The following is a 25,144-nucleotide window of genomic DNA, read 5'->3' on the forward strand; positions in this document are numbered from 1 at the left end:
AAAGATTTATAAACCGCTTAAACAGCTTTCTAAGCAGTGCACATAATAAAATTGTAGATGGAACACAACTGAAACCAACAAAACTATTTACTTGTTAAATTTATACCTCACCCTTCCTCCCAAAGGGTGTCAGATTAGGACTTGGGGGACAAGAATTCAAATCTCCAATTGGCCATGAAGCTCACTGGGTCGCCCTGAGCCCATCGCTACCTCTCAGCCTAACCCACCTGAGCTCTTTGGAGAAAAAGGTAGGATGTAAACACAATGAATAGTATTTGCTTTTATTGAATATATATCCAGCTGTTCTTTCCAAAGGGCCCCAGGGTGTCAAACACAAAACTGATATTACAATAAAACAAAACAATAGCATTTATGTTGTGCATTTTAGTTCTGAGATTACGCCGCCTATATTCTCCAAATAATACTTACAACAGCCTTTTAGCGTGGGCTGCTGTGATGCTCGTGTCAGCATCAAATGTTAAAATGTGAGACAAACTTTTTTCATTGTTTGAAAATGCTGAGATAAGTGAATAAACGTCAACAGTCACCTAATTCAACTTTCAGCCATTCACAAAATTCATCTGGGTTTTCCAGCCAACCAGTTGCACAGGAGATGTAGACATTCATCGTAACAGCTGTTCCTGGCAATCATGCAAAGGTGTAGGAGCTGTTTCCTAGACTACAGCAACTTGACATGTCGGTGTGACCTTGGCGTGTACTATAGTTAGTTGGATTACAGGTAAAAGCATCTACTCTCCCAATTTGCAGATGCTGGGTGGGGGGAGAAATTGGGTAGTGCAAATGTGTGAACGATAAGCAGGCCTGCTTCAATTTCCTTACTGCTCCAGATCCTAATCCAGCAAAACACAGGCGTGAGTGACGGCCAAACTAGACATGACACCAACTTAGCAATTTTGTGAATGGCTTTAAAATAGGTGCAGGCAGCTTAATTAAGATTGGGACTGCAGTGAAGATCCCACTGCCCTTTCAGCTTAGACTAGTCAGTTTCATTTGGATATCCACTTGGATATATGGACTTAATATTAGGTCAATCATTCTCTTTTATTACACTCAGTGACCAGTATTGCCGGGGGGGGGGTACATCTATATAAAATAAGACCAAACCGAACACAGAACCATTACAATAAAATTACTAGTTCCTGCATCGTACGATAAACCGCCAGTCATAAAGAACGAAATGATAAGTTTGCTCAAAGTTGTCCCTGATGCATTTTACATGCAGCAAGCAGCACAATATTTAGCCCCCCTGGAAGAGATGGATGTGTTCTGACCATTTTAATGTTTAAGTCAGGATCAGTTGAATGCTTTTATTGTTCCTATTAGGTGATTAAATCTTATCTGCCCTGGGCGGGGAGGACGAGGGGTAGTGCCGCTTGCCAGAATGCCCCCCTCTCACCAAACTTAGGGGTGTTCCACAAGGCCTTGCTGCTCATTTTTCCTTCTCCAAGGGTGGAGAAGACCAGCAGCAATGCCTCACACCAGAAGCAATGGGTGGGTCGGGCGCCACCCCTTGCGCTTCCACCACCTGAGGCAGCTGCTTCACCTGCCTTCTGAGTGGGCTGCCTCTGGTCTTCCTTGCCCCCTTCCCTGTGGTTCCATGCAATTTATATTCATGCAGGTTCATTTTTTGGCTAGTCTGCCAGTGCTTTCTAAGCAGCAGGTGTTCTGTCCTGATCTCACCGCTTGAGGATGCATTAGCTTCATGTGACTTTACTATACCCTTGCCCCCATCCGTCCCTTTCAGGAGTGCTGTGACAAAGGCATGTAGCATTTCATAGCCTCTGCGGTCCCTACATCCTTACTGAGGTTGGGTATCACTTTCTCACAGCTAGTGATGACAGTATGTACCATGTTCTCCCATAGTACTGATTTCACTGTGAACCAGAGGCTCTATTAGGGGAGAGTAAAGGGGTGGAAGTCAGTAACACCATTAAGGGGTGGGTGGGTGTCAAAACATGGCAGCTCCTGTCATGCAAAAGCAAAGGTAGCCATGTTGCTTTTTGTGTGACCTGAAAATACCAGATTTAGTTATTCAACAGCAGGATCCCAAACTGCAGGAAGACGATCTTAGTACAACCTAAAAGCAACAACAGGTCTAAAAGTACCCAGTCTTTACTGATAATGAACAGTTATCCTGATTTGCTTCTAGGGTGTTTACATGTCTTCCTGTTAGTCATTTGTTCATCCCACACTTCTCCTACCTGGAAAAAGTCCATAGTTTTGTTGCATGAGGACAACAGAGGGCTTTTAATCGACTTTGTGCAAATCTATGTGGTTGAATCCCTCTTGCAAAATGCTGACAGCATGGACACAGGCACTCTAACTCTTCTTAACATGACTGGTCCTTTCCTCCCACTCAAATTCTTATTTTAATATTTGCAAAAAGATACATGAATATTTTAATGAATTAGCACATAAATGCTTCTCCCGAGTGTGCATTTCAAAAACAATAAAATTCACAAATCCTCGAATAAATGCCACCTTGTTTTGTTTGCAGTTTTTGTAGCTGTTATCTTACTGTATTGTGGAAGAAAAAACAAACAAGCCAACTGGGCACACAATTTGCCCCCCCCCCCCACCAATACACAATCCATCCTTTCCCCATTCATAAATTTTCATCAGATGAGGTGTCCGTTTTAGAAATATTGTCTTTCCCTTTCCCATAATCCCATACACAAGTACAGCCTGTGTGTCCAAATATAAGGCCTAAGCACATTTTGACGCAAGGCAGGACTGAGAGACGGAATATATTTTTAATGTATTTTTTTTAAAGGTCTTGTTAGGAACCTTCAGCTGTAACAGATGTATTGTAACGTAAGCTCTTGTACCAAAATGTTAGTCTTTAAGGACCCACAAGTCTTCATATGTATATGTGTGTTTGCTTTCACACAGCTTTGCCTCTGGAAAATAACGCATCTTGTAAATACCGCTTGATCACGGCTTAAGTCGCAGCTTCCAGCACATTCATAACAAAGAAAACTACATCTCCCAGAATGCACCAGGGCTCGTTGCTCTAAGCCACGGTCCCCTTTACCTGTCACGGCTTGCAGTTCTGTGCTTTCTCCAGTAGCAGAGACAAGACAGATTGCATCAGCCTGAGATGTTTTCTGCAGCCTCTTCCCACCCGAACAAAAGCAACGTTAGGGGACCGAGGCTCACCAAGGCTGGATTGCAGGCAGACATGGTCCTCTCAGCCTGGTGGGTGTGCCACTGCTCCTAGTGATGTCTGTCTGCCTATGTGGCCTTGCCTTGCTGCAAGTGGATCTGAGAAACTTCCAGATGTAAAAGCATAAAGGGAGAGAGAAACAGGACTGCAGAACAGGTACGCTTGATCCCAGAAAAATGACAAGCCAATCCATGCCTGGGGTCTGCGTTAATGCGCCAATCAGGGCTGAAGATCCACAGATGGCTCAACAAAGTGCCATCCCACAGGACCAGAGGAAACTTCAGGCAGGGCCACAGGGCCACCTGGACTCTGGAAAGTGGGTTGGGCTCCATAGCCGAGGAGAAAAGGACCGGGGAGAAGCAATGGACACCTTGGCTCAGGCTCTGCTGAGTTCCATCGGCCATCAGCCTTGCCCTTCCCAAAATGACCTGGAAAATGGACGGTCCTCCGCGTCGTCAGAAGCAGCCGGGTTGGAGCTTCACCAGATGCTGGTGTTATTGCTCAGGCTCTCCAGAAGCTGCCCTTTCAGAGAGGTCAGAGAGCGATGCTCACAAATGCTAAAGGCTGCCCAGGTAAGATGCCAAATCTAGGCAGGCTGGTTACAGATTAAAGGCAGAATGACAGAACATGGTCTAAACCACCTATATTAAACGAGCTCACGGAAGGCAATTTGTGTAAATCATAGAATCATAGAGTGGGAAGGGACTATGAGGGTCATCATCTTCATCCACTTTATTGCACTAGCCAAAGGCCATGGCATCATTCACAAAGGAAACAAAAAAGAAAAACAACAATAACCATAAAAACATCAGGCACTGCAAATACAATAAACCATGGTCATGTCTCCTAGAAATTGTTTGCTGCATACGATAGAATAGCAGGGGGTTCTCAGATAGAATGTGCCAGCTTAAATATCCGAATCACCTTTGCAAGTGACCGCTATTTTATCTAGTTCTTTTCTCCTGATCTTCTTAGCTGCCAACGCATATAGTGCTACTTTATAAGTTAGGAACTAATGAGGGTCATCTAGTCCAACCCCCTGCAGTGGAGGAAGCTTTTGCTCAACATTGGGCTCAAACACACGACCCTGAGATTAAGAGTCTCATGCTCTACCAAAATCCCTAGTGGAACAAGAGAAATGGCTCCAGTGCAGGAGCTCTATCTCCTCCTTTGGGATGTTGTGTTGGGAATGTTCAGTGCCAACAGGTACTCTGCACATGATCAGGGGCACTCCCTTATTTTTTATTACTTCTAATGCGACAGGGTCACTAGGGTGGAACGGAAAATAGGTTTTCAGTCCTAGTTCAGAATTAAGGCCTAGCAAAATCTTCCATACCATCCTACTGGCCTCAGCTGAGCTATGTCACCATAGATGATAACATTCTATATTTTCTAACAGCTTATATTTGCAGGCAGCCATAAGGGCTAGAATTCTTTTCAAGATGTTGAACTGTACCAGTACCATTCTGTGCACTTGTACAATATGCATGCAATCAAGAAATCATATAACAATAAATGTAATAAAATTTAAGGGCTAGGACAATGGAGAAACAACAGTCCCTGAATTTCAGATAAGGCTGTCTGTGACCAGACCTGGAATAGTTTCTTCACTGTCCCCAAAATGAGAAGGAAGTAGCAACTTCTTCATAGATATTTCCTGAGTAAGAGAGGCCCCATCTGCACTATGTATTTTAAAAAGTATCGTATGACTTCAAACAGTCATGAGTTCCTCCAAACAATTTTGGGAACTGTTGACCCCTATTCCCCTCACAGAGCTACAATTCCCAGCGTTCCCCGGGAAGAGGGATTGTTAAACAACTCTGACAGTTGCAGCTCGAAGGGAGGGGGGAGTCTCCTAACCAGACCCTCCAAGTGTCCCTATTTTCCAGGGAGAGTCCCAGGTTTACAGAAGCTGTCCTGGTTTCTGATTTGATCCCGAAATGACCTGCTTTTCCTTAGGACATCCCTATTTTCATCAGAGAAATGGTTGGAGGGTACAGAATAGGACGTCCCTATTTTCATCAGAGAAATGTTGGAGGGTACAGAATAGGACGTCCTTATTTTCGTCAGAGAAACGTTGGCGGGTATGCAACTCTCAGCACCCTTAGCAAACTACAATTCCCAGGATTCATTGGGGGGAGCCAAGCCTGTTTAAAGTTGCATGATCATGGGCGTAGCCAGGGGGTGGGGTGGGCAGCTACCCCCCCCATTCAAGCAAATCAATAAAAATCATGAATGTAGCCAAGGAGTGGCATGGAGGGGCAGCTTCCCCCCCAAAATTAATAAAAATCAATAAAAATGCATACCGTAACTAACTGAGGTTCTGCATCTCCAAAGAAAAGATCTGCTCCCCTAACAAAAATCCTGGCTACACCTATGATAAAAATGCTTAACTAACTGAGGTTCTGCCTCTCTCGCTAACATGAAGCCTGCCCCCCTAACATAAATTTGCAGGCACAGAAGGAATCAAAATGCAAAATGCTCCAAGAAGGGCTTGCTGTTAGTGTCCATCAGCTCATTGACGCTGCCAGTGAGTGCCTTTAATGGGACAAGATGGTTGTCCCTGCCCACCTGTCAAAGTGGCTTCTGGGTGGTGGGGGAAAGTGAAGACCTGTGTTGCAGAGCTGAAACTGGGCTCCCCAGCCCTGGCATAAGGCAATCAGGCAAGGGGACAGGACTGGCTTGGTTAAAAACCAAGCATCAAAACATTGACTGCCGCATACAGAGTGAAAGCCTGCAGGAGCAAAACAGTCTTTAATAACGCAGCACAGGAAGGGGCCAGCTGTACTTCACAGTGCCAGGTGTTCCATTATCTAGGTGCATTGGCACGATGAAGGCCCTCTGTGTAACATGGAGATGTGTTTGCTGCAAGCCTGTCCTTATTTTCCTTTGTGAAATGTTGGAAGGTGTGACGAACACAAAAGGCCCCTCGCAGAGCAAATCCTGTCACTTCACACGCAGCTTGCAACTGCAGGGGTGTGTTTTGAACTGGAGTGCAACTACCTTTTTCAAGCGTATCTTTTTTAAAAATATATATATTTTTATTAAAGATTTTCTTGGTTTACAAAAGTATGTGCAATGTCTCTCTCTTTTTTTCCCCTCCAAGTAACATTTTTTACAGATCAGTTTCATTTGTTGAGACATTAGGAAGAAAAGCGGGAAAGAGGTGGAGGGGGGGAAGGTGAGTGGGGGTGGGGTCAGGTGGTGATGTTTCTATTTTACTTAATATATGTGGGGTTTTGTGTCAGAGTCACTTGTGCAGGTTCTCTGCTATTCACTTGTGTTCCTTTGGTGGTGAGAGAGGTTGGGGTTGGCCTATGGTGTGGTTGTTTATTTGTGGTTGGCTGTGGTGATCTTTGTTTTCATGTGTGAGTGGGGTGGGTGGGTTACCCATATTGATTTGTATACTGTTGCTGGATTTTTGTCATTGTCTTGTTGGGCTGTGTATGTGATAAAGGGGAGCCATACCGGGGTGAAGGCGTCTTCTTCTGTATGTCCCCGTGTCAGTTTCAGTTTATTGGTTAAATTTTCTAGTAAGGCTGTTTCCCATACTATTTGGTACCATTGGTCCATGCTTACTCCTGACAGGTCTCTCCAGTGTCTGGTTATGGTGTTTCTGGCTGCTGAAAGTAGGTGGGTTATGAGTTCTTTGTGGTGCAAATGGGCATTATTGTCTTGGAAGATGTTTAGTAGGGCCAATTCTGGGGTGATTTCTAATACTTGCTTAGTTATTTTACATATTTCTCATATGGCTGTTGTCCAGAACAGTTGGATTTTGGGGCACTCCCACCACATGTGGAGGTATGTGCCTGTGGAGGTGCACCCTCTCCAGCATTTTGGTGAGGTTCCTGGGTGTATTAGCGAAGAAGCAAACACTTTCTTGGCTTTTAAATTAGCGGAAGACAGGCTGTTGCAGGAGAAACCAAGGCAGCAGGGCACATGTATTAACTTTCTGCTACATACAATTGTGTATCTGACCATGATCCTTGGTTTCTTATAATAGGATGTTACAAGCATGGCCCTATTTTACCTTTGGCAATTGATTTAATGTATTTATATATACCATCACCCCGTCTGCATTTCAACGTCAAAACAACCCTGTGAGGTAGGTTAGGTTGTGAGGCAAAACTGCATTTTTTATAATAAAAAACGATGTGTTTATGTGGAAAAATCTACTATTTAATGCTGGTGAATTTCCACAAGAACTTTAAAAATAAAATTAACTGATGTAGAAATGTGGAGGACAGAACATAAGAGTGGAAAAATGAGGAACTGAGAGCAACCGAAATTAACAGATTTCTCCCTCTCTATCCAGATCTAACTCCCCCATGGCCTGTAGAGAGAGGCTTTGAAGGAATCTTCCGACAGAATCGGCACAGGGGAGTCCAGCAGGTGTGAGAGGTGTGGAAAAACCCACATGTTCCTTTTAGAAATCCCCCACTTGATTCCATTTTCCTTTCTGTTTGTGTTAGGAAGATGAAAGGCTGAGAGGTTCCAGCAAGTCTAGTTGTTTGGGATGCCTCATGACTCCCGTTGCTCAGTCCCATCTCCTGCCCACCTAGCAGTTCAAAAGCATGTCAAAAGTGCAAGTAGATAAATAGGTACCACTCTGGCGGGAAGGTAAATGGCGTTTCCGTGCACTGCTCTGGTTCGCCAGAAGCGGCTTAGTCATGCTGGCCACATGACCCAGAAGCTGTCTGTGGACAAAAGCTGGTGAGATGAGCATGCAACCCCAGAATCGTCCGCGACTGGCCCTAACAGTCAGGGGTACCTTTACCTTTACCTACCAACTCTCAGCACTCTGAATAAACTACAGTTCCCAGGAAAACCAGGACTGTTTAAGGGGGTTCGATACTGCTTTCAGAGTGGGCTGCAGATGGGGCCTAAGAAACTTGCTCATTCCAGCATGAAGAGGTAGGGTGGGGAGCAACAGAAAGAAATGTACTGTGAGAATTGAGGCTGCAGTCCTAACCCATTATTACCTGGGAGTAAGCCCTGTTGAATTCAATAGGATTTACTTCTGAGTAGACATGCTTAGGATTGCATTGCAAATTGATTGTGCAGTTGGGGGTATGAGGTTTAATAAGAAAGCTAGGCTATTAGAAAGAAATAGACAGTAAATATGAATACCGTTCCATTTTAAATCTTCAAAAACCTATATTGATAGTATGCTAGAAGCTTCCATTACTCTCCAAAGCCCCATTTATTGTAATCCAGTTTCCCCTCCCGCCCGCACTCTTCCTTTCTGGATGAGAGTCTGTCAAGAGAAAGAAAATTAACACTGGGTAAAATTGGAAAAGAAGTTGTTCCATTAAATTATCTCTCTCTCTCTTCTCATCAAGCTTTTGAATATATATATTGATTTCCCCAGTGCCTTTGGGCAATCATGAATTTCTTTTCTATTTGCGCACTAATGGCAGGCCAGGTGTCTTAGATATTACTTCTGATTACAAAGGATATAATAATTTGATCTAGTCAAGCAAATACTGCAGATTGGAAGCCTCCCCTGTTAGCATTTCTGGATTTCTCCTCACCCCAACCCTTCTCCCCAAGTGCTATCAGGATTTCTGGAAAGTTCACCCATATGCTGGCATTTGGTTCCTGAAGGTGTCACCCACCGCTGCATGGTCAAGGTCTTTCCCGTTTTGTCCAGATTGGACTCCAAACCTCAAAAGTGGTCCAGAAAATAGGAGAGAGGAAGAAAAGTCTAGCAGCACACTGCAGCGGCTGGGCAGATGTGAGGCCCTTTCACAGAACTCCCTAAAGTGTAAAGTATTGTTAATTTTTCAAATTTGGATTGTGTCCTAATGAACTCTTCTTATATGGCAGTGGTTTTCAACCAGCATGCTGGGACACCCTGGGGTGCCTTGAATGATGGTCAGGGGTGCCAAAGGCAACACTGGCCTCTGTCCCTTTTTCCTTCCCTCCCTCCTCTAATGCCCTCTTGCGCCTCTGCCTGCCAAAGGCTTGCACAGCTGTTTGTTGCAGCAGCCCTGGCTACAAGCTCCCCAGGCGAACGGTGCCTCCGGGGCCGGCCATTGGGTGTTTCCCAGGTCCCTGTGGGGCAGGGTGAGGAGGCACTTCTCTTTGGGGCAGGTGGGGCAGCTCAGAGACCAGGGGCGGCAGCAATGGCTGCCCTGAGGACTCCAAGGAGAGGGGAGAAGAGAGGAAGCTGAGGGAACACTCCACAAGGGAGGGTGTTCGAAAAGGGGTGAGGGGCTGCCAGCTCTGCAGGCAAGGGGTGACATAACTGGGCTCTTGAGCCTCACAGGGATGCCGCAGAAAGGATGTAGTTGGTCAAGGGAGCCGTGGACGCAAAAGGGTTGAAAACCTCTGTTATATGGGATCAGACCATTGTTGGCACATCAAGTTTTAGTAGGGTGTTCTCCAGGAATGGAGAACCTGTGGCCCTGCGATATCAAATGATATAAAATTAATATCAAAAGACAGGATTTCTGGAGAAAAGGACAAAATTTCAGGTGCAGTTTAACAATCAAGCCCTCTTCAGAGGAAACACTGGGAATCGTAGTTCTGTGAGGGGGACAGGTGGTGCATAGCAGCTCACAGAACCATAACAAACTAGACTTCCCAGGATCCCTTAGGAAAAGCCATTGACTGTTTCAAGAGGTATGATACTGCTTTAAATGTATAGTGCAGATGGGGGCCGAAGCCCCACTCTGAGCAAACCCATTAAAATTAACAGACATAAGATATGTTGTTGTTGTTGTTTAGTCGTTTAGTCGTGTCCGACTCTTCGTGACCCCATGGACCAGAGCACGCCAGGCACTCCTGTCTTCCACTGCCTCCCGCAGTTTGGTCAGACTCATGCTGGTAGCTTCGACAACACTATAGACATGTTCATTAACTTCAATTGGTCTAGTCAGAGTAGGACTTGGGCCTACACCTTTGAAACACTATACCTTTAAAGCAGTATCATACCACTTTAGTCATGAAAACTGCCCTCTCCAAAGTAGGACACATGGCTACTCTACAACGAAGCCTAGCCTTTAGTTATAATTTATTTCATTTCTGAATCTCTTCCTGTGAAGTGTCCCAAAGTGATGAATAACATCACTTAGGAGCACGAGTATATGTAGACCCTGCTAATAAGGGATCCTGACTCTTTTGGGAGAAGGGTGTTCTTCCACTCCTGACCATGCTGCACCGCAACCTTTGTATGGAAGCATTTCCCCCTTAGGAGACTCTCTGAATCGCCTTGGCAAACAATGGCCTAATTCCCCCAAGATGTTTGATGCCACGCCACTCCTTGGTTGCAAAACAGGAGTGGAGGATCCCTCCCAGTCGCAACAATGTCCAGATGAGGCCAATTTAAATCGGAGCAAACAACAAGAGATTAAAGGCTCATTGGCGATCTGGAGTGCGGTGGAGTAGGAAAAGTTGGGTTCTTTGAAAGGGAGCAGATGGGGAGACAGGGAACTTGCTTTGCTTGGATCTGCCTTAGAAGTGAGAGACGGGGGATATTCCTGGAGGCCACTGATGCTTGAGAGAAAGAGGGGTACAGCGGTTGAGAAGGCCCTTAGGAAGTCCCCTCCTATACTGGTACCCCCACCACCCAACTACAGCTTGGTTTACACCATAGTAGGTAGTTACGTGTCACCATCTTAAATTTCCCACAGTGGGGTTTCAGATTATAATGCCAGTGCATCATAGTGTGGAACCAGAACCTGAGAGACCAGGGTTCACAATCCCCACTCTTTGCCATGAAACTCATTAGATGACCTTGGACCAGTCACTGTCTCTCAGCCTAGCCTTCCTTACGGGGCTGTTTTTAGGATGAAATAAGGAGGGGGAGAACCATGTATACTGCTTTGAGCTCCTTGGAGGAAAAATGGGATAGAAATGCAATAAATAAGTACCCACACAACACACACACATACAGATATTTTGAGGACCCACTGTATTTGCATGACTGTAAGTTGTTTTAAACTGTTTTTAGTATTGCGTATTAATGTTGCAACCTGCCCTGGGAACTTAAGGTGAACAGCGCATTAATAATAATATTAATTGGAGCAATTAAAAGGCACGTCAGGCAGGAACATATCATACTAGTGGTAAACATGTTGACCATGGCATGCATTTAATTATCACGAGTGTGGAGATTGGATCCTTTACCAGTTATTGGTCAATAAAAGTGGAAGGTGTGGAATGTCATTTGTATGAATAAGGAAAGACTCCATGGTGATTTCTCGGAGGTGGGGGGAGGTTTCCATTTGTGCTATTTTGCAACAGATATAGTTGGCTAGAATGATCACCTCTGGGCCTCTCCAGACTTCCTTTTTATTGTGCATTTGTGATGATATGTGCTCATGATGGTATTAGGGCAGTTATACACAATCCTGCTTTCATAATACCATTTGAACCTGCAAAGGTTTTGGGGTGGCCATATTGCTTCGTTTTGAATCAGTGCACGTTCCATAGCTTCCTGCTGAAATTCCTGCTGAAACTTTTCGTACCACCAGTGTTCCAGGGTGTTGTTATTGTTTGACCTGCTTTAGCCGTGCTAGAATGCAAGAGTGCTGCTCCAGGTAGCAATAATGCAGTAACTTTGGGGAGGCATCGCAGAACAACTAAGAAAATGGAACGATGTGTGTGGATGGCCCGGCATGAATCCGCTCTGAATGACACGTTGGTGAATAAACCTGCACATAGACAAATGACACCAGTCTAGAGGTTTTCAAAGGCTTTCCATGCAGAGATTAGGGACTGAATCTCTGTCTCTCACACACCCTGTATTGTGGGTTCTGAAGCAATCTCTGAGGATTCTGAGGTTCAGAGACGATCCAAATGGGTAAATCTGGTGACAGATTTGTGGCATGTGCTCTCACACCTTTGTGTAAAGAAAAGCAGCCCCGGTGCTAATTTCTCCTGCTTCTCCATCCCCAAAAGGCACAGCTGTCACTCAAGCTGTCACTCCAAGGCTTGACACAGTCACATTTCCCCCTGCCTGGAAGTTAATGAACCTGGGAGGAGATGCTCTCCTTCCACCATTGGCCTTTCCCTGAACTTATGGCCTTTTTGTAAGATGTGAATAGGCTGATAGGTTCCCTAGAGAGTGGCTGGGTCTGTCAGAAGAAGGACGCAGGCTGGCAGCTGATGGCGGTCTCTTTTTTGGGCTCCTCTGTCTGGGACGGGCGTGGGGGAAGGAGCATTAATTTGTCTCCCATTAGGGTCAAACTGATCACCATATTTGGAGGAAGGAGCTACGGTAGCTGATTTGGCCCCCTCCATATGCCATTGGACTCCAACTCCCATCATGCCCAGCCAGCATGTGCAATGGTCAGTCAGGGATGATGGGAACTGTGGGTGGGCAAAATGGGGAGGGCAGCTCATTGGCCTTCCCTGGCAATAACATTTTCTTCCACATCAGTCCGCTCGTTCTCTAACATCAGCAGCCGAGCACCTCCTGGTAGTCCCTACACAGGATGAAGTATGTGATGTCCTTGTCCAGGAAAGGGCCTTTTCGGTGGTGGCTCCTTCGGTGGTGGCTCCTCCCTTCCTACTGAGATGTGCCTCACCCTATCTCATGACCCATCTAGTCCAGCATCTTGAAAGTGGCTGACCAGATAACTCTGGGAATCCTGCAAGTTGGACAGGAGCACAACAACACTCTTCCCCCTTGCCACCCCCAGCAAATGACATTCAGAGGCGCAATGCCTCTGACAGTGGAAGCAGAACATAGCCTTGTCCTCTGTGAATTTGCCTAATCCTTTTAAAAAGCCATTAAAGTTGGAGGCCCTTGCTGCCTCTTGTGGCAGCGAGTTCCACAGTTTAACTATGTGCCGCAGCATGAAGAATTACTTTCTTTTGTCCTTTAGTGTTATGAGAGATTGGGGGGGGGGGACTTGTCTGCATCCACTCTCTCCATGCCACGCACCATCTTATAATCTCCTCTCCTTCCGCCTCTTACTTGCCTTTCCCCTAAACCTAAAAGCCCCGAATGCTGTGACTTTTCCCCATAGGTGGAATTGCTTCATCTCCTCGATCACGCGACCCCTCCACACATCTGGTGGCATGGGTCAGGCCCGTGAAAAGCTGGACGTGCCACCGCAAACGTCTTCTGTCTTTGAAACGTGGTTGCGGCCAACATTTTTGATGCAACAGCAGAACGCGGCAGGAAGATTAGAACCAGGACCATTGTCAGGCAGCAGGGGCTGGTGATAACACAATCTTCCTTGAGGAAACCCTTTGTTGAGCCACAGAGTTGTGCAATGGCGAATGCCAAAAAAAAGAAGACCCCGGCTCTTGCTTAGTTGCCTGCAGGCTGGTGGGCCTTTCCCCACTCCTACAGCAAATAAAGTCAATATGGGGTGCGAGGAGCCTCTAGAGCTACAGCAGAAGCTTCGTCCTCCACGGCCCCCCTTTATTTGTAGTGTTATTTGCCCAGATTGGCTGAGGAACTGCCTCTCCTCTGCACCAGAACGACCCATTCAATGGCTGCTCTGAGAAGCACTCTCACTCTTAGGCCAGGTGCAAAGGCACGGTCCTCTAATTGGTAGGCTTCCCCGATTCAAGCTGTTGCCGGGCAGAAGAAGGCTGGGGGAGGGGACCAAAGAAAGACCGGGATGTTTTGTTGCAGAGCATTTCTGTTTTCTGGACTTCGCCACATGGAAGTCTTCAGATCAGACAGCAGAGATTGCTGTCTGGGGCCTGGTTTTAAAATAGCTTCTGGTTGGAATGAAGTAGAGCTGAAAATGACTGGGGTGGGAGACAGTCCACGTTTCTTCCAACTAGGTTCAAATGTTTGTTTGTTTTTCATCCATTAGTAAGTGGCAAAGCAGCACTGTGAGACCCTTGGAGAGATGTGCGGCCCGATCTTCCGCATGCTTATAGGGAAGTCACTCCCACTTTAGTCACTGTTGCTTGCTTCTGTATTTGTTTGATTTCCCTACATGCCCTTCACCCTTCTCCGCCTGAGTTGCGAACCATATAAAAATATAACATCGGTTACATTCCTTTTTCGATCCTATGAAAATTAATTTCAAATTATACACCAAAACTATAGGGTAGTAGCCAATGCTAGTACTACTCAGAGTAGATCCACTGAAATGAGTGAGCCTGAATAAATTATATCTATTAATTTCAATGTCAATAAAACTTACTTCAAATATTGCCCTCTATAACTATACTACACCTACTCTAACTATTTTTATATGTAATTATATATTTATTATAAGTGTGTATTGTCTGATAATATCCATTGTCAAATCGCTACTAATTATGTTGCTGGATTATTTACCATTCTGTTGCTTGTTTGTCAATACAGGCGACTCTCAATTTATGCTGGTTTATGTTCCTGAAATACTGTGTAGTCAAAAGTGCGTATAGTCAAAACACATTGGCTCAATGGCAGGTGGGATTGTCAAAGTATTTTTTTCAAGATGTTCACCCTATTTCTGCCCCTTTTTATTTTTTTAAAAAATGCCAAGTGCCTAAAAAGAATGCACACAATTTAAACATGTGTAAGTTGTGAGTTATCTGTACAGTGTTTTATTTATTATTGTTTATTTCTATTTAAATTTTGTATAACTATAAATTAATTTTTTTAAAAAAATGCAGGAATAAAAGTGGATAAGATTTTTATTTTCTTTATTTTTTAACAGAATGCATATGTTTCCCAATTACAAAGTTTTATGGGTGACTTATAACAAGAATAAAAACAGTATGTGAGATGGTGTTGCAGTAGCTGTGCTTTGGAACCCCCTACCTATAAACAAGAGGCAGGTACCTTCATGATGCAGTTTTAGGCCCCTGCTAAAAACTTTTTTTTATTTCAGCAGATCCACCCAGACACATAATTTGTTGTGAATACTTGTTTTGAAATTCAGCTTATTTTTTTAAAAAATCTGTATTGGATTCATCATCATTGTTTTATACATGCCACTTGGATTTTTTTTTTAATTAAGTGGTTTACAAAATTTGTTAAGCAGTGTAAAATGCAGTGATAAACCGCCAAAACAAAACAAACATATAATACAGTGTCAAAACTGTGCCAGCAGGAAATAAAGCCAGTCTGTATTACAGTCACAAAAAATCTGATCTTTGGGGAAAGCGGGTGTTTTTGACAAGACCTCCCTCTCAATTATAATTGCCAGTAATATCAAATCAAATAGCACCGCTGAATTTGCCAGTATGTAATTGAATCCCACCTGGAAGCAGCAACCGTCCAGAAGCAAAGCCAGTGAAAAGGTATCAAGGTCTTCCTAGATGTTGCAGGGGAGATCTATGATTGAAGTAAGCCATTATAACAAGTCAGCTCTGAGTATAAATAAGACTGGATATAATACCTTCTATATTTGCCTTCTTTGGAACCACATCATATTTGACCCATTTGGCACAGAACACAAAGCCAAGCCACAAGCAAACAGGCAGGTTCCTGGAGAGAAGATCATGGTAACTTTTTCATTTTCCGGTCCTGCCGCCTCCACTCTTCTGTGTGCTACATTCAATCCTGGGCTTATTTCCTCCAAACAAACCATAAGCAGTAAGCCATAGAACATGGAACCTTGGCTGCAGCTCATGATTTGTCCTGAGCAAGATAAACCACCTATTCAGGTCTGGACATAAGGCAAAGCCAAACCCAGCAGTGCAGCAGCAGGACATGAGGAGCAAAGTGGCTGCAATCTTCTCTCCAGGACCCCACACAGTTTGATCATTTGCCATGGTTTGGCTTAGCGTTATGTGCAAACTGGGCCACTGACAGCTCATAACACATTGTCAACAACCAATATATATAGCCCAACATCTCTTTCCTCTTTTGTGGTTTCCAGCTTGTTGAGTCATTTGCTGAAAAAAATATATATGATCTCATTTTGTTTAATCCCTTAAAAAAAAGAACTCAGGTATCTTAAAAACAACCTTTTACTGATGTCTATGTGTGTCCAGTGGAGGTTTTAGGGCAGACCAGGAAAGGATCAGTTTTCATGACTTACTAAGGCAGCAGTCCTGAACTCACTCGATAGGAAGGAAGCCCCACTGAACTTAGCAGGACTAACTTCAGAATAAACATGTGTTGGATTTCACTGTGAATTGATAGGATGAGATGTCATAAAAGTTGGGAAACCTGTACCTTTAATAATAATGGCTGTGGCTGTGGCTTTTCTTCCTCCCGTAGTGCTAAGAACAGGGCAAACAGCATCTGCCAGAGTTATCTTTACTAGTACAGTGGAACCTCAGGTTACGTATCATCCTCCTTATGAATGCTTCAGGTAACGAGCTCCGCTAACCCAGAAGTAGATGCTCCTGCTTGCAAACTTTGCCCCGGGATGCAAGTGGAAGTTGTGCACCGGCAGTGTGGCAGCAGTAGGAGGCCCCATTAGCAAAAGCGTGCTCATTTTAAGAACGGTTTTGGGTTAAGAACGGACCTCCAGAACAAATTAAGTTCGTAACCGGAGGTACTACTGTAAAGGTACAGTAGCACTGCCTCCTAATATATCAGGAATAAAGTGTAAGTACTTGTTCCAAATTCTTGACTAGGGCCTTGGAAATCTTAGAACTGCCAGTTCCTGCTAAATTACTATGTAAAAGGATACTTTAACGGGAGGCTGCAGACTTTGAAATCTAAGAACAAACTAATTTTGGCTTTGAGAGATTAAACGAGGGTCAGGGGTTATTTTTGCAGCAAAGAAACTTCTTCCATTTGATACAATATTCCTTCTCCAAAGTTTCAAGTGCTCAGATAAGTACAATATGCTTTCAAAAGCTACATTCCCAAAGCTACATTTCAAAAGCTATATCACACCACAGGTGTCTTTGTTGTTAGAATTAAGCAGACTGATCATCAACAAAGAATGGCCAGGCAATAGTGATGTGAACCTTTGGACAATCAGTGCTTCTATTGTCTGGAATGGATTGAGTTTCTCAGGAATGGAGCAACAGACTTGAATCTGTTATCTATTGAATATTTTTTACACTTAAGCCCCACCTTTTCTCCAAGGGGCTTAAGGCGGTGTGCCTGATTCTCTCCCTTCCACATCTTATCCTCGCAGCAACCCTGTAAATTAGGTTAGTCTGAGAGACAGTGGCTGGCCCAAGGTCCCCCAGTAAGAATCATGGCCCAGTGGGGATTTGAACCCTGGTCTCCCAGGTCCTAGTCCAGCACTCTAACCACTACCCCACACTAGCTCTCTGGGAAGAGATGAGTATGGGAAACTAAGGATTCTAAGAATAGAAGATGAGCCTGCTGGATCAGGCCAATGGCCCCTCTAGTCCAGCACCGCGTTCTTACAGTGGCTGATCAGATGCCTGTGGGAAACCCATAAGCAGGATCTGAGCACAAGAGTGCTCTCCTCTCCTGTGGTTTCAGAAGCATTTTGCCTCCAAAAAGTGGAGACAGAGCATAGCTGTGGCTAGTGGCCATTGATAGCTAATCCTCTTTTAAAGACCTCCAGGTTGACAGCCATGACCGCCTCCTGCAGGAGTGAGTTCCATAGTTTAACTAAGTGCTACATAAAAGTACTTTTTTCTATCAGTCCTCAATCTTCTGACGTTCAGCATCATCTGATGCGCACGAGTCCTGGTGTCATGACACACAGAGAGAAACTTCTCTCTCTCTGCTCTCTCTGTCCCATGCATTATTTTATAAACTTCTATCATCTCACTTCTTCCTTGTCTTTTCTCTAAACTAAAAAGTCCCAAATGCTGCAGCCTTTCTTCCTTGGGGAGTGGCTCCATCCCCTTGATGATATTATGAGTATTGTTGAAGAACGAGAACCGTGTTGTTTATAAGCAGATTACTTCTTTCCTGTAACTTCAGAAGTGCTTCTTCAGTGCTGCTTACCTCGAGGGCAAATTTATGGCTCTGGATCAACTGCTCTGGGCGTTCAAGGAACAAATGTTATTTGAACAGTGTGCTAATCTCCTCTGCCTCCCCCCCCCCTTCATACTCCCCTCTCTTTATCACTTTGTTGTTCTCTCACTGCAGTTGTTTTGCACATTCCAGAGAAAAGAGGGCCCTCTCCACACTTGATCACTGTGTACTCATCCTTTTTTTCCCCTTAACTCATCTCAGAAACTGAAGGAAAGAAAAGACACCTATCTTGCCGGTTACTCACCGAAAATGTCTCTTAGTCATACCTGTGAAAATAAAGGAAGACAATCAACTCTCTAGACGTTTAAAGCAGTGAATCCACAGCCTTAAACTGAGAATTCTTCCGAACTAGAATAGTTACAGCTCAAAACTTGTGCATGTTCTTTCGAAAGTCAGTCCCATGTGGGGCTTGTTCCTAGGTAAAGTGTGCATAGGATTGCTGCCTCGGCTGAGTCATTTATTTATTAAACTTACATCCCGCTCTTCCTCCCAAAGGAGCCCAGGGTGATAAAACACTGCAGCCAGTGATAAAACAATGCAGTTAAAAAGTACATATACAATTAAAACATAAGATAATCACACGCTCTCACAGCAAGTAATTTCAAGGTTGCCAGGAGCTGCATCTTTCAGGCATCAAATGCCTGGGTAAACAGGAGTGTTTTTCAGCTAATAACAAGAGGCACACCTCACGAGAAGGCATTCCACAAATAGGGAACTGGCACTGAGGATATGTTCACATTTTGGCTTACTCTGCACCTAGTGCGGTCCTATTGCTAGTTTCTGAAGCTGCGTTCACACGTTAGCCACAATCCCTAGCAGTTCTGTAGTTTATTACTGCTGTTTGGTGTGCTTTCCCTAAAACCAGCACCAGTTTCAGTCTGGTTAGAAGAATGGATGAGGAAGAAAGCGGTAAAGTGAACATACTCTAACAGCCTTTGTGCAGGGGCAGATCTGTGTGCAAGTTCTGGCGGCAGCTTAATGAACAGGAGTTCCGCGGAGGGGGCTGCAGGGAAAACAAAAAATGTATGTCAGGTGTAGACATTCCTAGCTCCCCTTCCTGAAAAATGAAGAAATACTTGTAAATGTGGCTTGATGTGCAGTGGGGAGGGGCAGGATGACTTTGCTACGCTTCAAGCCCCTAATGTGAACATACCCAAACCCTAAGGCTACTTCCAGACTGTTGCTATTTTGCAAGTGGGATTCAAATTCAGGATAAATTCTTGATAAACAGGTTGCCTGGAAGCAATGCAAATGGCACTCTTGCGCAACAAATCTGTTCCCATTCACTTGATGTTGTGCAGTACGAAAAGTGGTGGAAAACTACAGTGGAAAGTGCAGGATAACCACCACTTGACAGCAACCTGCAAACATTTGCAGAAAAATCCTGATGATTACTCAATATATATGATTCCCTCACTTCCAGAAGCTCAAGCTTCCAGAGCTGTTTATTGAGGGTTGTGGTTGTTGTTTTTTAAGCTTTTCTCCCGAAATTTATTTTTCAGTTTCAAAAAATACATATGACATACAGTCCCCATGTACCTCCACTGCCTGAAAAACATTCCATGCATAAGATTGCATCAAAGTCAATCAGCAGTCAGTAAATGATAGGCAAAGATTAAGCAGCTTTGTCCAAGATTATATCAGTTAGCAGGGGCGGCCCATCATATTTCGCCACATCCGGAACCCAGAACCCAACACTGCAGCTGCTTCTTGCTTCTCTGGCAGCGGCAGGAAGAGGCAAGTGGTGCCCATGGAACTCCAAGACCACAGCAGGCCTCCTGCCGCCCCCCCCGTCGCCAGAGAAGCAAGAAGTGGCGGCAGCAGTAAGAGCTCGCACAGAACTCCACGAAAGCTTGCCAGAACCCACCACCATAGCAGCAATGGCAGCAGATGGAGATGTGCAGTGTGACACAGCAGGACCTGCTGCCTCTGGGTCCCAGTGGGATCCTGGCACCTGAGGCAATTGCCTCAGTTGGTCTATTTGTAAGGTCTATTTGTGTCAGTTGCATGCCTTCTACTCTCTGTCTTTACAGATTGCCCCAGACTGAAACATGGGTACCTGGTGGCAAGTCCTTTCTGAATAAACATGTGTCACACGGTTCTAAATCAACTTGTGGTCTTTGTGCTCATTAGCGCTCTCAGATACTTCCTTAGTTTCTCCGTAACAGCTGTGTTCCATAAGGTATCCCACCACGAGCGTTTATTGAGCAGAGGTGATACAAAGATGCTCCAAGCAACCATTATCCCACAGCTTCCAGTGCATTTTTCCATTACAGAAGTCTCATTACCTCACAGGTATGTTGTGAGGTGAAATAAAAAACGGGGAGAACTATGTACACTACCTTGAGCTCCTTGGAGGAAAAGATGGGATAGAAATCTAATTAATAAGTAAATAAACCCCAATTTTTCATGATTGAATCCTACCCGAAAATAGTGTCAGTCTGGAAGCACCCATTGTCTAACCTCCTCACAAACTTGGCGTAAACAGATTAGGGTGTTTGCTCAGTAAACTGGTTATCTGGAAGTGAGCTTTAGCTGCACAACCTAAAATTGCCAGCAGATGCCTGAATCCCACCAGCAAGAGACAGTCTGCAAGCAGCCCTTCTTTCTTTGAAGGTTGGGGTGGGGGGGCGTTATGAACTTTGCCCTCTTGTATCACTTCCAAACTGATGCTATCGTCAGCTGGTTGTCAGTCACATTCCAACAGATTCAGGATGCGCAATTACAGCTGATTTAGTAAACTTGCGCAACAAACCCACTTTCCCCAATCGATCGGACTTTTTGGGGAGGGAAGTATTGGTCCGTAGGGTTTTTGTTCTTTTTTAGCATGTATTTTGTGCTTCCATATTGTATTTTTATGTTGTGAAGAGCCCTAAAATCTGCGGTTGAGAAGCGCCCTTACTGCGCATATGCGGCCATCAACCCCACCAGAATGTGTCCAGAGAGCCGCGCGAAAGCGCGACAAAGTCTTCAGGCGCCCGCATATCGCGACAGACCGGCCCTAACAGACCCCGGCGGATCGCTGCGCTTCCAAGGCTGCTTTCCAATCGGCCGGCCCCGCCCCGCCCCGCAGCAGCACAACCGCCGCCAAATTTTCCACCCCTTTCCCGGGGCATGTATGTTAGGAGAAAAACAACCTCGGCGGGAACTACGCCTCCCATGATCCCAAAGCGGGCTGTTGTTCTCCTTCCGATTGGTGCAAAAGAGGTCGGCAGTTTGAAGCCCCAGTCTAGGGAAAGCCCCGCCTGCATCCCAACGATTGGCTTTTCGGGGCGGGCGTCGACGCCTCTTTTCCCTCCCCTTCAGTAAAGCAGCTGTTCGGGGGCGGGGCTTCCCTCCCTCCCCCAGTGCTCTTGAGAGCGATTACTTGGAGGAGAGTTTTCAGTCGGGCGCTTCGCGAGCCTCTTGAGCGTTCTGGAACCCCGGTGCACCGGGACGTTCTAGAACTCCGCCAGTTTTGGACGTTCTGTCGCAGAAGCCTCGCGGAGAAGGAGGGGCGCTCAGCCTCCCTGTGACACTTGACGCGCCCGGGAGGAGAGGGGGAGAGCCTGCCCGCTCTTGCCTCTTTGCACTTTATTCCTCCCTCTCTCTTTCTTAAGAATTTGCACCACCTCCCTCCCCCTCTCTCAAGAATTGCTTTTTCAAACTCTTCCCAACTTTGGAGGAAAGGCTAGCGGACAGCGATCGCGCTTTATTCTGGTGTGCGTGCCCCGCGCGGCTCCCCAGCGCTACACGGCACCATGATGGTCGCAGACTCCGAGAGTTGCGACGCCCCCGGAGTCCAGGGCTATTTACCCTGCAAGAGCCTCGGAACTTTGAGGAGTAAAGAGGTAAGGAAACGAGGGAGACGCGTGCCTTTCTCCCTCTCCCTCTCCCTCTCCCTCTTGGGGTATTTTGGGGGGAGGGTTACCATTTGCCTTTCAACTGTAACCCTGGCTAACTTTATGCGGCGTCGGTGTTCGTTTATTTCCCCTCCCCGCGCACCGGTTCTTTGCCATTTTAGGGGGATTGGGAGGGGGGGAGCGAGGAGGAGGGGGCGCTCCAGTTGCTGCTGCAGAGTTGCGTAAAAGGTGGTTGTTATGATGATCCTCCGAACAGGATACATTAGAACCTAGTTGCATCAGCCGTAGAGACACAAACAAGCACACGGAGGCTTGGGGTCTTGAAAAACACACTCTCTCAAATCTGGGGTGAGAGCGTGGCTGCTGTACTGTACCGGAGGCCACTTAAGTGAGATTAATGATCAAACGGGCTGGGAGAGTGAGCCGTCGGCGCAAGCGGGGATGTGCCTTCCCCCCTTCTGAAAACTGCAAAATGGTAAGCGGTTGCGAACCTTTTACTTTGGTGTGTTGGTCCGTTAGGATGGCCTCCTCGCCCCCCAATCATTCGGCCCCCTAAATGGTTAAATAGACCTTACCCCGCAGTCCTGGCTACCCGGGCCTGACTCCCAGGTAACTTACCGGTGTGCACTAGAGCGCCCACTCTTCTCCTAACTGGGGGACTTTTGGAGCAAATAAATGACGCTGTTTTTATTTAAGTTCCATGTGTAAACAGGGGTTAGGATTGCCGCAGCCTTGCTCTGGGTTATCGGCTTGTGTGGGTCAAGGGCTCCCTCTTGCATGATGTTCATTAGAGGGAGGCAATAAGTTCCCGTTTTGACTTGTTTCTTCTGGTGGTCAAGCACACATGTACGGGCATGCCCCACACTGTGTGCCCCACACTGCCGAGGGCGGAAGGGGGCCAGCTTAACTGCAGGATTTCTGCATAGATAACTTCTATCTCCAGGATTAGCTAAGCAAACACTGATAACTTTTTCAAGAAGAAAGGTTGTATCCTTGCCCCTTTCGCAACCCATAGATTGACCCACTCCAGAAAATGCGACTTATTGCACTTTAGCCGCCACCCCCCCAAAAAAAAATTTGGGTCCCCTGGACACCCTCCAATTATACCCAGCTCAGCACTGCAATGGGGTGGAAAATCACACTGCATCCTTTCTTCAGATTGTTTTAGCTGCCAGAGAGTTTTTAAATTGCTTTAAGGTTTTTAAATTGCTATAAGGTTTTTAAATTATGGATTTCCTGGCCCCGCTGCTTTAGTGTATAGTTATGGGTCAGTTTGGATCTCAAAATATTTGTCAGTGTGTATTGATACCACAGGGCAGTGGTGATGGTTTACAAAGGGTTAATCCGGTGTATAATTTTAATGGAGTGGTGAATATCTCCTGCTGGCTTTGCTGCATTTCTCCCTCCCCTCGCAACCCCACCCTTCCCATCAGGATTGTGAAGTTTCTTTGGACACCATAAAGCCCAAATTGACAGGCCATATTTTGAGTTTTGCAAGCGCTGAAGACAGAGCCAATATTGGCTTTGCCTGTTGGCCCACTGGGATGGAGCAAAGGGCTCTTTAAATCTCTCTTCCCTGCAGTGAAGAGCAACAGAGGCTTGCGCTGAAGCCCCTCCCTGGATCATGCAGCTCAAGACACAAGCCAAGGGTCTTCGCTTCCATGCACCCCTTGCATGGGCACTCCTTGGCTGGAAGAGCAGCAGCTCCTCAGTTGCTTCTCCTCAGGTGGACAACAGCCACTGTTAGATTTGGAGCAGGAAGTGTGAATAGCTTTAAAAATCCCTTGGTTTTAATTTGTTTGTTGATTTTATTTCTGTCTTACCAGTGTCTTTCCGTAGAGCAGGCATGGAGAACTACTGGCCCATGGACCAGAGGTGGTCCCTGCCCACCCCTTCTGGCCCACAGCACCCCTCCCTAGGCTCTGTATGGCATAGAACTTTTGAGGCTTACAACAAAGCAAACACTTCTTTTCTACACTAGTCAAAACAGCTAAAATTATACAAAGTAAACAAAGAAACTGAAAACAGTCTCTTAATTCATTTTTTCCATCACTTGATCAGTCACTTAGTTAAAAAAACAAACACTCAGATCAGGCTCTGAAATGCCTATTGAAATGTTTACCAAAAGGTTCACTATGATTTAATAAGTAAGAATTAAACTGACTTGACACAAATGCCTCTGAGAAAGGAATTTCATGACACTGGTGTCACCACTGGGAAGGCCCTGTTTTCATCCCAGCTTGGAGAAATGCCTATTCTAATTTTGTCTATAGTGAAGTAAATACAGAAATAGTCTTCCTACCGAGCCTTTTGAATTGGTTGTGTGCCTGTGCTGTCTATGTAATGCATGTAATATTTAATAGATGGATTTGTGATTTTTAATTGTGATCTTATTTTCTCTATGTATGTTAAGTTGTGTCATGCCCCAAGATCACTTTGGATGAGTTGTGGAATATCTTCCTAGATACATGAAAATGTAAGGCTGTTGTCATGCTGCATTTCACATGGCCACCAATAGGTGGCCACACCAATTCCAGCATGATTTCAGAATGGAAGACAGGTGAATTAGAAAGCAATGTGAGTGGCAGGTGGCCCAGGCAAGTTGCTTAATGGAGGTTTTCTGAAGTGCCTCCCCTTTCCTTTACAAGAGGGTGGGGCAGCTGCTGTGAGTTGGGGCTTGGGGAGCAATGAGGGGAGGAGAGATTTGAGTGAGCTGTGAAGGGATAGGAAAGGGGATGGATGAAGGGAGGAGGGGTTGGCCAGTTACAGGGGAAAGGGGAGGCGGCAAAGGGTTTGGCAAGCAGAATGAGTGAGGTTGACAGCCCCTAGTAAATCATATAAATAGAGTAGATGCTATGGAAGGTATAGTGGACCCAGACTTGCTAAGATTTTAAATGTGGAACTACACTGTGAATTGGGAGCATCTGCAATTATTTATGCACCGCTTTAGTGATGGTCCTCTTTAATTTCCCTGTATGCCTGGGCATGTATTGAACTGCACAAGGAAAGGGATTGTTGATGGTAGTTTAATATATTACCATCAGGGTGCATGCCACTTTTACATCGTGAAAAGAGGCCAGGTCACTGCCCCAAGGAGTTCGTAATCAAAAATCTGACATAGATTGAACATTAGAGGAAGCCGGGGCCGGGATAAACAGGGAAACGATATGTGGTTGTTTCTGTTGCACGTGGGAAAGGTCTGTAGCTTAGTGACAGAATATCTGCTTTGCATGCAGAAGATTCCAGGTTCAATCCCCAACAGCTCCAAGAAGTGCTGGGAGAGATTCC

At 45.5% G+C, this 25,144-nt stretch overlaps 1 protein-coding gene across 5 annotated transcripts in view; it reads left to right on the forward strand.

Annotated features, from left to right (window-relative positions):
* The first annotated feature begins 3,091 nt into the window (after positions 1–3,091).
* The window catches only part of SESN2 (sestrin 2), a 54,895-nt gene continuing 32,842 nt past the window's right edge, over positions 3,092–25,144 (forward strand). Inside the window, exon 1 of one of the 5 annotated variants that reach the window (XM_053398644.1) lies at positions 3,092–3,759. In XM_053398644.1, coding sequence (XP_053254619.1) covers positions 3,364–3,759 — 396 coding nt within the window. In that variant the 5' untranslated portion in view covers positions 3,092–3,363. Of the gene's footprint in view, positions 3,760–21,344; positions 21,845–22,084; positions 22,332–25,144 lie in introns of those variants that run through there. The other 4 variants (XM_053398645.1, XM_053398646.1, XM_053398647.1 and 1 more) reach the window with 4 other exon arrangements.

This window comes from Podarcis raffonei, chromosome 8 (genome assembly GCF_027172205.1).
Source record: "Podarcis raffonei isolate rPodRaf1 chromosome 8, rPodRaf1.pri, whole genome shotgun sequence".
NCBI lineage: Eukaryota > Metazoa > Chordata > Lepidosauria > Squamata > Lacertidae > Podarcis > Podarcis raffonei.